Source organism: Haemorhous mexicanus, chromosome 11 (genome assembly GCF_027477595.1).
Source record: "Haemorhous mexicanus isolate bHaeMex1 chromosome 11, bHaeMex1.pri, whole genome shotgun sequence".
Classification (NCBI taxonomy): Eukaryota; Metazoa; Chordata; class Aves; order Passeriformes; family Fringillidae; genus Haemorhous; species Haemorhous mexicanus.
Window position 1 is genome coordinate 1,723,495 of NC_082351.1, and position 13,160 is coordinate 1,736,654.

At 46.4% G+C, this 13,160-nt stretch overlaps 1 protein-coding gene across 9 annotated transcripts in view; it reads right to left on the reverse strand.

Moving 5' to 3' along the window:
- Positions 1-3,121: 3,121 nt before the first annotated feature.
- The window catches only part of FBLN2 (fibulin 2), a 91,314-nt gene continuing 81,275 nt past the window's right edge, over positions 3,122-13,160 (reverse strand). For 7 of the 9 annotated variants that reach the window (XM_059856056.1, XM_059856052.1, XM_059856057.1 and 4 more), the window contains exons 12-17: positions 11,042-11,170; positions 10,003-10,128; positions 8,885-9,001; positions 7,786-7,914; positions 5,458-5,581; positions 3,122-4,050 (exon numbers count right to left, since the gene is read on the reverse strand). In XM_059856056.1, the coding sequence (XP_059712039.1) occupies positions 3,693-4,050; positions 5,458-5,581; positions 7,786-7,914; positions 8,885-9,001; positions 10,003-10,128; positions 11,042-11,170 (983 nt within the window). In that variant the 3' untranslated portion in view covers positions 3,122-3,692. The remainder of the gene's footprint in view (positions 4,051-5,457; positions 5,582-7,785; positions 7,915-8,884; positions 9,002-10,002; positions 10,129-11,041; positions 11,171-13,160) is intronic. The other 2 variants (XM_059856058.1, XM_059856059.1) reach the window with 2 other exon arrangements.

Here is a 13,160-nt window from a genome sequence, read left to right on the forward strand (position 1 = left end):
AGGAACACAGAAGGACAATGTGTGTGTGCCCCACATGGCCAGGGTCTGCCAAAGGTGCCTATGTGCCAGCGGCTGCCCAAGGGAACAGGGGTGGAGAGGGCTCAGCCCTGCCCTCACTCTCCAAGATGCCCTCAGCTGACAGAGGCACTGGGACCTTTGCACAAGAAGCTCTCATGCCTGAAGTTGAGGAGATATTGCAGAATGGCCCTTTTTACAGCTTTTTACGATAAAATCTGTCTGAAATTTATTTCTGTCCTGAATCTGATATAATTGGCTGAATAGCTGGTACAGAGAAATAACAGAGAATGAAAGTCTGTTTGGGATATCGTGGAAGAAATGTAAAAATTTGGGCCCATTAACAGCTCCCTCCCCTGCTCTGATCCCCCAGGGTGAGGAGAAGGAGCGAGGCCCAGGCTGAGCCACCCAATGCCTTTCCTTGAACCAGGGCTCACACAGGAATGCTGGCACAGGCTGCCAGGATCTGCAGTGACCCACAGACATGTATTTACACACAAAGAGATTGTAAACCACTTCCTCCCTGCTCCAGAAAGGGAACCATTTAAAGTGCGAGGTAAAAACATCCCTCTCACCCGTGTCCTGCTATTTCAACTCTGTTATGTGCATTCCAATCCAAATAAAACCTGATGCTTCTTTCTGGAATAGACCACTCAAATTTCCAGCAAACACACAGAGGAACATTTCTTTTTCTTTCCAATGGCTCATTTGATCTTGCTCAGTCTCTGGGATCGCTGGATCTCCCAAGGAATACAACAGCAGAGTGCAGAGAGGTCAGATTTTATCGAGGCAGGAGCAAGTAAAGCTGAGCAGAGCAGAGTAGAGCAGGCCTTGCTCAGGCAGGTCACAGCAAGGCCATTTCCATCCTGTGGAACACACCAATAATCTGAGTTTTCACACATATAGAACAGATGCCCCAAGTCAGCTGTAATTCTTTATGAGGTTTGCAGCTGTTGTCTTCCTCATGAGTTTATCAGCTTGCACAGCTCTTGTGTAGCTGCTCTTAATTCACCTCAACCAGGCAAGGGTGGGGGTGGGCCACAAAGGAGCGAAGGGAATAAATGAAACTTACTCAAAAGAAAAGAAAAAGAAATACAGCCCAGGTCTGAACTCTTTTCACTGAGACCTCCTGCGCACACAGACACACAAACAGGTTACCCAGCCAAATAAAGTGGAAAGAGCATTCCTGAGATGGTGACTAGGCATTTGGGAGCTGGACCAGTTGAAGGAGACCAAAATTCCAGTCCAAGGCCCCTGTGGGTGGGGCTGAGGCTGCTCAGGTTCAGCCACAGGCACTGCCCCAAGGCAGAGCTATGGGTGCGGTGCTGACTACTCCTGCTCCCCCTTAAACTGATAGGGAGAACTCTTTGCCTTGGAGAAAGGTAAAACCCTCCTCTGGTTAATCTGGAAGCAGAAGAATATGAAGTTACCTCCTGAAATCCTTCCCCTTGTTTTGAGCAGCTGCACCGAGCAACCCTTTCCAACCTTTCCCAACTACAGACGAAGACAGCCTTCTTCCTAGCAGAGCATTTTCCTTCTAATAGTATGCAAAGCCTTCCCTAAAACTTTCTTCATCAATTACCTGTCTAGAAAATGAAGAGCTGGTACTAAGAACTGCCAGATCCTTAATATGATTGACTGTGGCTGGTTTTAGTCAGCAAAAGGTCTCCCAGTAACAAATGACTTGTCCATTTGTTCTCTGACAAGAAGCACAGTCAAGGCCTGGGTACCATTTGTGCTCAATCAAATCCTAATGCTGATGGAAAACTCTGGGTTTTGGTGACTCCTGACGTGCCCCAGTGGGGCTTGGAGAAATGTGTCACCCCTGAACGTGTGCAGGATGGATCTGGAAGGCCTGGAGATGTAAGATAGGAATTAACTGGAATGACAAATTGCACAAGCCTGTGTTTCTCAGCTGGCACTTCCCTGTTACATGCTTACAAAACTGTTAACTATGGAAAACAAAAGATGGATGGAAGATCTTTTACTAAATGGTTTTTATAGAAAAAAAAAAAAAACAACAAGAAGTTTGATGTATGCAAGCTCACAGATAGGCCTTGTTTTACAGCTGGGGAATGTAAATAAATTTTCCCTGCTAATGGGATTTTATGATCTCAGATACAGAAAGATTTGCCCTTTATTTTAAGGATGTCCAAATTAAAGGAGTGACTTGAAGTGGTAGAGACTGGCCTGGGGATATAGTGAATACCTCTCACCACAGAGGAGATGCTTACAAGACTTTTAGATGCAATTTTTACAACATAATAAAATTGTTGAATATGGTATAAAAATGTGTTAGATTTAATTTCTGCAGTTCTTTTTGTGTACACATCGATCAAAAAAAGATCAACTGTAGAAAAGAACAGGTTATTGTTTTGTCAAGAAAGGTTGGATCCTTGAGGTCCCTTCCAACCTGGGATTCCAGGATTATTAAACTGCAGAGAAATACACATCCATATCTTGTAGCTATGTTTTTCCTTTAAAACATTTTGCAGAATAATCACAGCTGAAACAAAGGAAGCTCAGAAAATTGCAACACTGGAGCTTTTTGGGGAAGGAAAAAAAACCCAGCCAAAAAGAAGTTCTGATACTCATTTCTAAGTTCTAATAAATACTTCAATTATATTATGCTTTGCCAGATGTGGCCTCTAACTTTGGACTTCATCCAGTTCCCTGAAGAACCAGAGGAAATTGAGCTCAAAACTTTGGTGGTGCTCTTTTCTAAATGGCAAAATACAACCCACCAATTTCACTGGCATTTTTCACTCGGCAACACCACTGGAGGCATTTTCCTGAAGCAGAGAAGCAAATCCCTTTTTTGTCTATTTAAAGTTATTGCCCAGGGACATGCCCAAGCTTTAAAACAAGGAGCAGTAATTATTATTTCATTATTTCCATTTGGACATTCCTTTAAGAATTACAAAGCTTCAAATCTCCAGTTACATATTATAGAGTGAGGAACAGAGGAACACCAACACTTTCAAAGACAACTACTAAAAATGGCAATGTGAGCTTGTACCTTAAAGTGTAACATTCTGGTAAGGCCTTGGTCTTGCAAATATTCAGCACATGAGCATTCCTACTAAAGCAAGACTCATCAATAGGCTTTTTCACTGGTGGAGTTTCCTTTTATTTATATATATTTTAAGGCAACATATTATGAAAGTTGGAAGGAGGAAAATAACCTGGGAGCAGGAGGTGGGGTCCCCATCAGTGTCCACGGACGGCCTTGGACTCAGCACCTCAGCAGAGACACCCCAGTGAGGCCACTGGCCCGGCCAAACCAGAATTTTGTGTCAGAAAGAGAAATCATTCCATGTTTTTTTTCCCAGTACTGCCACATGAACACCTTCCCTCTCTAGTGCAATACCCTGCAGAAGTGACTACACCTAAAAATAATTGCTAAGAAAAAGTTCCAGCATTTATCACAAGGCCTGTACTGCCTTTCTAACCCTTCCTTTGTTTGCTGGCAGATGATGATGTACAGAACTGCATAAGAAAACAGACCATAAAAAGATAAAAATTAACTTAATTTACACAACCAATAAGAAAGTTTAAAGCAATGAAAGAAAAATAATATAAAGGCTAGATACATGAAATGCCAGTTCAACGGTATTAAGCTTTGGTAGAACAGTTAAAGAGCATAGCACCAATAAGATCCAACGTCAGCAAAGGCTTCAGTAGGCATGAGCTGTGATGAAAATGTAGATTTTGGCAAGAAAAGTGGTGTAGGTTCCCTGCCGCCAGAGTTTCATTTCCACATCCAGCAGGAAGTCTTTGGGCTCCTTGACCTGGCGCTGCAGGTAGACGATGCCGGTGTAGGCGTTGAGGCGGCGGGTGCTGAAGAAGCCCTCCTCATTGCCGCTGGTGATGGTGAGCGCGATGCTGTCCCCGGCGTAGGCAGGCGAGGGCCCGATGCGGAAGATGTGCGCTGGCACCACGATGTTGGTCTGGAAGTTGAGCTGGTAGTAGGTGATGCGCACCGGCGTGTTCTGGCACTCCAGGTAGTTGAAGCAGCTGATGCGCTCACACCTCCTGGGGACAGAGGGGAGAGGCACCTTCAGTGGTCAGGGAACAGCAGGGAGAAACATAAAAACCTGGGGGCATTGCCAAGGATCAGACTGATGCCTTAGGATTTTTGCTTTTCTATTTTTCATACATTTGCAATCCTGCAATTCTTTAGTGTCAGCTACAGCTTTCCCATTTTGGTCAGACACGACAATTCCTCTCCAGGCCTGGCAGTCAAGGACACCTCCCTGTCTCAGGCCCCCAGAGATGTAAACAAAAGTGAGTTTGGGGGGAGGAAACTTGGGGTAAATTACTTCATTACCTGAAGCTGTAATTGGAAGATTAACCTCCAATACGCAAATGGACCAAACGTATAAAAGGATAAAAATCTGTAACTACACATTTTGGGTGTAGCCCTTAGGGGGTTTTTCCCTGCCCTAAATGTACCTGAAGGCCCTTCAATAAATATAACAGCTTTTTATTCTCTTAATTTTGTCTGGCCTCTGTTTTTAGGTAGTCCCATCAGGACAAACAGCATTCCCAAACCTCAGTGTGTGATCAGCAGCTGCTTGTTCTGCCCTGCCAGTGCTCAGGAACACCTCTGGGTGTGTAACTGAGAGCAGCACAGCCCGAAGCACAGATCACAGCCTGGGGAGAGCGTGGGGAAGCTCCACAGTAACAGCCAGAGCCAGGTTGAGCAGCACAGAGCCGGGATGGGGAGCCAGGGGCTCATCACCGGCAGGGCTGGGGCACTGCTCCAAGAAAATAACAATGAGACCCCTTGAAAAGGTACCTAAAACATGGGAGTGGGAAACAAACTCCTCAACTGGCAAAGCTGCTCAGCTCTGTAAGGCAGGAAAAGTATGTCTTAAGCCATAAGCAACTAAATATGGGTTCCCAAAGCACTGGCAGCCACCGAGGCAGGAAATGGGTAGGGAGATTTTGGGGCTCCCGAGCCCCAGATGCTGAGGAGCTGGGGATGTGCCATTCCCAGAATCCTGTGGCCTGGCAAGCTCAGTATCCTGCTCCCTTACAACACTCCCTGAGGAACTGCAATGTGAGTATTAAACAGGGAGCCCCAAACCCACTTTCAAAGTAGAGAACTGAGCAGCCTGGCTGCTCCTGCTCTGATACAAACAGCACAGAAGATCGTACTTTAAATTTAATTATAAACAGAGGCATTTTAGAGCTGCAAGGAGAGCTGCAGGCTCTGGTCTCTGCTGTTCCAGCAGCAGCTGGAGCGCAAACAGGGGCTCTAGGGCTTGAGAGAATGAAGGATAACCAGACACAAACCTGCATGGGGAAGGTCTATGAGCTCCAGGTGCCAAAGCAGCTTCTCTGAGCTCTGAGCAGCCACACCCACCCACAAACTAAACACCACACAGCACCAGAGGCACTGGGCTGGCTCTGGTGCTGCCCCAAGGCCATACTCACATGTCAGACACCTTCCTGTAGTTGGAAGGGCACTCGAAGGACAGGCAGCGGAAGCTGCCCTGGATGTTGTAGCAAGTCTCTGCCGCTGAACAGTTGTGGCTTCCTATTGCACACTCATCAATATCTAAGAAGAAACACAAGAAAAAGATGTCCTAAGTTCAAAAGTAAAAATTAATTCATAGTATTTTTCAGGAATAAACAAACCCCGCCAGAATATAATTAAGCCATGCTAAAAGACAACAGGACCTTCTCACTAACTCTTTGAGACTGGAGAAAGCTTGGTGGTGCCAGAAGAATGCATCTGTGCACAAAGGTAGCTCTGGATTAAAGCAGAACAACTAAAATAAACCTGGAGTTAAAGCAAGCAAAGGCAAAGTGGTCACTGCTGTCCTACAGGATCCAGAAGATGTGGAACATGGGAACTTAGAACAACCCTTCAGAACAAGGCACACAGTTTAGAAAACCTAAAGACAAGTATCTCCCCATAATGAGATGTAATTACAGAAGACATAATAAAGAGCACTTAAAAGCTCAAAGCCACCTTCTGGCCCAAAGAATAATGTAGTTACCTAAATAACACATAGCCACAAGCCCAAGCCATGGGCCTGACAATGCTGAAAGCCAGATGCAGTGACAAGGATCCAGCCTGAGCAGGAAGCATTGGCAGAGCCCCGGCAGTCACACTGTGTACTCCCAAACATCTAGACAATGCACAGAGGCTTTAAAATGAAATAAATTCCAACAGACAAGGCATGTGGACTGTGTAGGGCCCTGCAGCTCTGCCAATTCCCACAGAGCAGAGACTCTTAGAGGGAAATCACAGCCTTCCACTCCCTCCATTCCCCTGGGAGGAGAACTGATCTCACACACTGAACTGGCTGGTTTAAAAGTCTTGCAAAGAAAATTATACAATAGGAAATAGGAGAGAATCAAAGTCAAGTAAATCCCTTGCTGGTTCTCAGCAGTGCCTGTAGGTGAAAAGAAAATTTCTTCCATATTGTAATCATTGTCATGAAAGCACTCCCTGCACCACTTTGGCTGCACTGCAAAATACCACAGGCAGTTTCTGCAAAAAAAGATCCATATGTTGAGCCACTACTCCATGAGATACAACTCATCTTTTGAAAACAGGGTACAAAGAACATTCCCCAGTAACTCTTCTGAACTGGTCAGATGATGAGCAACTGGAGCCAGATCTTTAGCTGGGGGGAACCAACATCATCTCCCTGCACAGAGGAGCCAACAACAGACCCAGCACCAACCCAGCCTTCCTTTGACCACATTTTCAGACACACCTCAGTATCTGCCCAAATTTGTACCTACAGACCTGCAGAGCTCCAAAAATGGGATATATCCAGGGGAGATGCAGTTTTCTAAAGATGAACTTTATGTAAGAATTTAAGTGCATGTGGATATTACTGCAATCATACTTAAAAACACATTTGAAAATATTTTAAAATGTTTCTAAAGCATTTTAATTGTCATTTCATCTGCTTCACTGCTCCACAGTCAGGATTAAGTATGCTCATGCTGCTCAGGATTTACAGAGAGAAAATTCACTGCCATTAGCACACAGAATTCAAGCACAGGAGATACATAACCAAATTCTTCATCACATGAAGGGGTCCTGAAAGAGCCAGGGCAGGAAATGCCTGGCAGTTGGTGTAAGGACTTCAGGAATGTGCAGAGGACTAAAGGTAATCAGATCTCCATCAGGTTACACAGGCAGTGCATCCTTTGGAAAGGGCGGTTCAGCTCAGAAACACACAGCTGCACACCAGATGAAAACCACCAGACTCCCAGAAGACACCACCACAATTCTGAGGAAAAGGCATGTGTGAGGGGAGGCTACTTGTCATTTCACTAACATTTATTGATGCCAGCACGATTAAGCTTAGGTGACACTGCTGGATGGCCAAGTTTCAATTACAGCACCAACATTTAATCTCCCAGTTTTCTTGAGGAGAAAACTGTAACTCATAAAGCAGCCACAGATTTCTACATCTGGCACCTCTAATACCCCGATCACTCAGTGCTGTTCCAAGGTGCACACACAGCTCACGTGAGTCATCAAGTGCCTCAGTTTGAAGGATGAAGTGGGTTCCTAGGGAATTCACTGAAGTAATTAGCTCACTCTGACAGCTGAGTTGCCACAGCACTTTCTTCTCACACGGGAAAACTGACTTTGCAGATACCAATACTTGGCAACTTTGTCGAAGACTGACTTTGGAACAGTGGCTGATACAAAACATGGAGGCTTGACTGAGCAACTGTAAAGGCTGAGCTCACTGCAAGGGTGTGAGTGGCCCACTTCTCAGGTGCTGTTACCTCTGCAGGTCCTGCCGCTGGCTGCCACGGTGTAGCCCTGCTCAGGACAGGCGCACTGGTAGCTGCCGGGGACGTTGACGCAGCGGAAGGTGCAGAGGATGCCGGCGCTCTGCGCGCACTCGTCAATATCTGTGCAAAGAACACTGTCACAGCCCCAGCAAACACATCAGACAAAGCAAACAAAACAAAACACAGATCTGCAAAGGCAGGCTGCAGGACACCAGGAAACTCTCACCTGACATATTTATAATATATTGCTAAACGTGAGCACAACCATGGAGGTCTGGCATTGCTCTGGTGCTTTCTGAAATGCTGAACACCAGCCTGCTCCCAGAAAAACTGGCTGCAAGCAGTACACACTCATGGGAAGGAATAATGAGGGTGGGGCACATCTGAGTTTGAAGCACTGTCTCTCTCTGGTGCCTCTGAAATGGAGAGAATCATAGAATCACAGACTGGTTTAGGTGGGAAGGGAGCTTAAAGCTCATTCCACCCCCTGCCCTGGGCAGGGAGACCTTCCACGAGACTAGGCTGAACCTGTCTTTAAACAGTCCAGGGATGGGAAATCTCTCTGGGCAACCTGTGCCAGAGCCTCACTACCCTTTCAGCAATGAATTTTTTGCCAGGTTTCCCTGTGCTACGAAGGGTGTTGGCTTCTTCACCATTCCTTAAACAGAGAGTCTCCAGTGTGTCAGTGCTGGTAACTTCAGCTAAAGAGGTAAAACCCTTCCTCTCTCCATTCTGATCACTCTGCTCCTCATTCACTATGAGCAGCAGTCAGAGCAAACCTTCACTCAGTAGTGCAGGAGTTCATTGATGCAATACAAGAATATCTTCCCACTTGATTTCTTCAGTCGTAAGCTCTGGCCCCATGAAACCATTACAACAACCTCCCTGGCTGTGCAGTCCCACAGGTGTGCTCCACCCACTGAACTGCACTGTGCAGTAGCTGAGGGATCTTTTGCAGCTTCTGTGGCAGCTGTAGCTCATAACCATCCTCAGGCATCACCTGCAGCATTGGGGGCTGCTGAGGGGCAGAGAGTTCTTCCTGCTACAGAGAATAAGCACTCACCCCTGACCTGGTGAGGCAGCACCTTACCTTTACAGGAATGCCCATCTTCTGCCAGCTGGAAGCCTTGCCTGCAGTAGCACTGGTAGGAACCATACACATTGGCACATTCCTGGCTGCAGGGACTGTTATCACATTCATTCACATCTGCATCCAAAAACAAACAAAGAGAGATGGCCACAGTGCTTCAGAACAGTGTCTTCCACCTCTTCCTGCCCCTGAAAACCTTTACCTTCCAGTCACAGTGACTAAGAAAGGACTAATTTGTCCCTGTTTTTTCTGCTCCCTAGGCAGAATGCCAAGAAGCTGGAGCATGTCTGTTGCACCTGAATTTCATTTCTCCATATGCCAATGGAAACACACACATATGCAGACATTTGTTTCAGACTTCATAGATTTCAGTTCACTAAAATATGTAATTGTTGCCCGAAAAAATCATGGAGAACTCAAAAATTCTCCATTCAATTCAAAGTCATTTTTTGTAAGTTTTGTCACTACCAAGTTTCATCTTTATCAAAATTTGAATGGTTTCCTGTTTTAACTTTGTTCTGTTCTCCTGTCATCTGAAAGGAAAGCAAAGAGTACATGGGGAAAGAAAGACGAGAAACTTGTTGACACTCATCTGACAACTCCAGTGTTTGAAGAACATTTGAAGGAGCTGGGACTGTTTAGCCTGGAGAAGAGGAGGCTTAGAGATGACCTTATTGCTCTCTACAACTCCCTGAAGGGACGTTGCAGACAGGTGGGGTTGGTCTCTTCCACCAGGCAGAACTGACAAAAATAGAGGACACAGTCTCCAGCTACGGCAGGGAAGGTACAGGTTGGATATTAGGAAGAAATGTTTCACCAAAAGAATAATAAAGTACTGGAATGCTTTTCCCAGGAAAGTGGTAGAATCACCATCTCTGGATGTGTTTAAAAAAAGACTGGACATGGCACTTGGTGCTATGGTCTAGTTGAGGTGTTGGGGCACAGGTTGGGCTTGATGATCTTAGAGGTCTCTTCCAACCTCATCATTCTGTGATTCTGTGACTGTCTGCAAATTTGAGCACACAAAGGTTACTGCCCTCATATTTCACCTCAAGGCCTCCTCCTAAGTCCCCTAATTCCCCCAGCAGTTCCTTCCTCTCGGAGGAGGAGCCTGGTACCTTCACAGTGCTTGCCGTCGTAGGAGAGGCGGAAGCCAGAGGAGCAGGTGCAGTGGTAGGAGCCGGGCGTGTTCTCACACGTGTGCTGGCACAGGCGCCCGGGGTAGTTCCAGCACTCGTTTATGTCTGCCAGCAACAAGCAAACCCACAATCAGTTGAGGGACACAAGCAAATGAGGTGCAGGAGGGTATTTTTTCAAGTGTCAGAGAATTGGTTTGCAGACTGTGAAGTGGCACAACCTCGGGTGGGAGGCTGTGTGACTCCGAGCTCTAATTGCCGCACAGGGGACCAAAGACAAAGTGCTGTGTCATGGCTCTTGGGAGGACGGTGCTGGAACTTTCAGATGGAAAAATTCCCACAGCAGCAGAAGCATAACCCACAGGGAAGGACTCTGCAGATAGTTTAAGTGAAAACCTGCAGTTAAGGCAAGCTAAGGGTGCCTGGTCCCAAATCCCAGCTGGGAGTGACAGAGCCCTGGATGTGCTGCACAGCCCAGCTCTGGAGGTGATGCCATGCTCTTGTGAGGCACTGCACAGCACAACTCGGACTGCAGTGGTGCTGAGCACTGCACAACTCAGACTGCAGTGGTTCTGAGCACTGCACAGCTCAGACTGCAATGGTCCTGAGCACTGCACAACTCAGACTGCAGTGGTGCTGAGCATGGCAGAACTCAGACTGCAGTGGTGCTGAGCACTGCACAGCTCAGACTGCAATGGTCCTGAGCACTGCACAGCTCAGACTGCAGTGGTGCTGAGCACTGCTCAGCTCAGACTGCAGTGGTCCTGAGCACTGCACAGCTCAGACTGCAGCGGTGCTGAGCACTGCACACCTCAGACTGCAGTGGTGCTGAGCACTGCTCAGCTCAGACTGCAGTGGTGCTGAGCACTGCTCAGCTCAGACTGCAGTGGTCCTGAGCACTGCACAGCTCAGACTGCAGTGGTGCTGAGCACTGCACATCTCAGACTGCAGTGGTGCTGAGCATGCCTCGGGGCCCAGGCTCAGCCAGGGTGAGCTGCCAGCCCTCCCGTGCCCCATGTACCGATGCAGCTGCGGCTGAAGGCGTCGTACTGATAGCCCATCTTGCAGTCACAGCGATAGCCCCCAGGCAGGTTGTGGCACAGCTGCCCCTCTCCACACCGGTGCACCCCAGTCTGGCACTCGTCCACATCTGCAGAGCCAGACAGGGCATCAGCATCAGTACAGTTTGCTCAAAACCAGTGTTTATAAAGAGACACTAAAAGGTCCATTTAATGGCAGGATTAGAAACTGGACAGGAGAAATACCACAAGCTTCTCTCTCCATGCTTTTCTCAGAGGCAGTTGAGTCAAACCTGGGAAAAGCAGAGCCTTACCTTCAAAGTGAAAATGGTAACTGGGCTTGCAGTGGGGTTCTCCCAGTATATTCTGTATTTCAGTGTAAACACACTTTGATTCTGATCAAACCATGACACTTAAACACCCCACTCTGATGTTCTGCCATTCCGTGAGTCACACCAAGCGATTTAAAGCAAAACGAGAACCAGCCAGAAATTCTGCTCATCCCTTCAATTAAAGCAATTGCTATTTTCATCTCCACCTGCCCTCTCAGTCTGCTCCTGCTGTCTACCTTTTGCTCTTTCCCAATGTTGATTTTTTCCTTTTCTCAATCAGCTCCCATTTTGATATTCCCCACAGCCTCTCATCCCAAATCCAATACCAACAAATTAGTTGCTTCTCCACTCACACACATCATTTCCAATCTCATTCAAACATCTTTGGATGAATATGAGAGTTTTCAATACAGGCTGATTTACAAGACTTGCAACATGACTAAATAGCTCATCAGCATCTAACAAATCCCTCCTACCATCTGTGACAAGAAGCATCAAAAAGTCTGATTAACCCTCACAGTTGTGTTTTTCTTCAAGTATTCCAAGCTCTGCCACTTCCTAAGCCAACATATCCTGATTTTTTCCTATTGTTCACATCTTCAACTATTTTTACAATCAAAATCCCTGTTCATGTAATTGTGGAACCTTGTCCAGCTGGGACTCCTGCAGAGGGCCTTGGCCACAAGCCATGGCAGGCAGGGCACTGAGGGGAGGGGCACCTGACCAGGCCACGGTGGGAAGAGTGGGGTCATGGGAATTAGTAGTATGCTAATAGGACTATCCTATATTTGGTCAAGTTTCCAGTTCTTGTTCCCACTTGGTTCCATGCCTAGTTCGTACGAGGTCAGGTCGTGAGCTCACCTTTGTGACTGGACCTGTGTCCCTGTACCTGGCTGCATTTGCCCTGCCCAGGGATCTTTGGAATCTAGCCTCTGTAACCTGCACCACGTTTTGTTATTTTGGGTATTACAGTTTGTATCTTCTGGGCTATTCCACCATTCCCATTCCTCATTTATTAGCAGCTCCTCCTGGCCGAGCTGAACGAGATCACAGTGAGCTTCTAAGCCCATGTGGAATAATCATCAGGACGGATCTCTAAGGCTAGAAATTCACCATACTGCCCTATTTGGATTCATAAATTTCAGAATCATTTCAGAGGGCTCCTGGGCAGTTCTCCATCAAACAACAGCCTTGGAGACTGCACCCACACAAGTCCCTGCTGGCACCAGGGTCAGGGAGGGCAGGGAGTGCCCCTCACCATGCAGGAACTCCTGACAGGAACTGAGATTTCTGCTGGAACACTGAGTTACCAGTCTTCTTTTGATCAGAGGTAGCAGCAAAAACAAGGAAGTCTCTAATGCAGATAATTTGTAAAGTAGCAGCTTTATTTGTAATGAACTTGTGTCTGCAACCATTCTGCTAGTTTGTCCAAAATTCTGTATTCCATTACATTCAGACCTTAATTAGTTCTAGGGCATTACACCATCAGAACTGTGCCATATTTCATACTTACAGCAGTTTTCAGCTAATCTAAAAGGCAGGTTTTAATAACTCATTTGCTAAATCAGAAAATATGAGCATTTTAAAGACAGATGAATTCTCTAAACATAGGAGATGACCCTACAAGTGTTGTTCTGCTGAAGAAACACGTGCAGATGATGTTTTTACTACTGTGAAATGAATAAATCTGATTCAGGGATCTAATTAGCTATTGTAATGCCTCACAGACATTAGTCTTTATCACAGAGAGAGGAAATTAGGACCATATGCTTTTCTTCTTTCTTCTCTG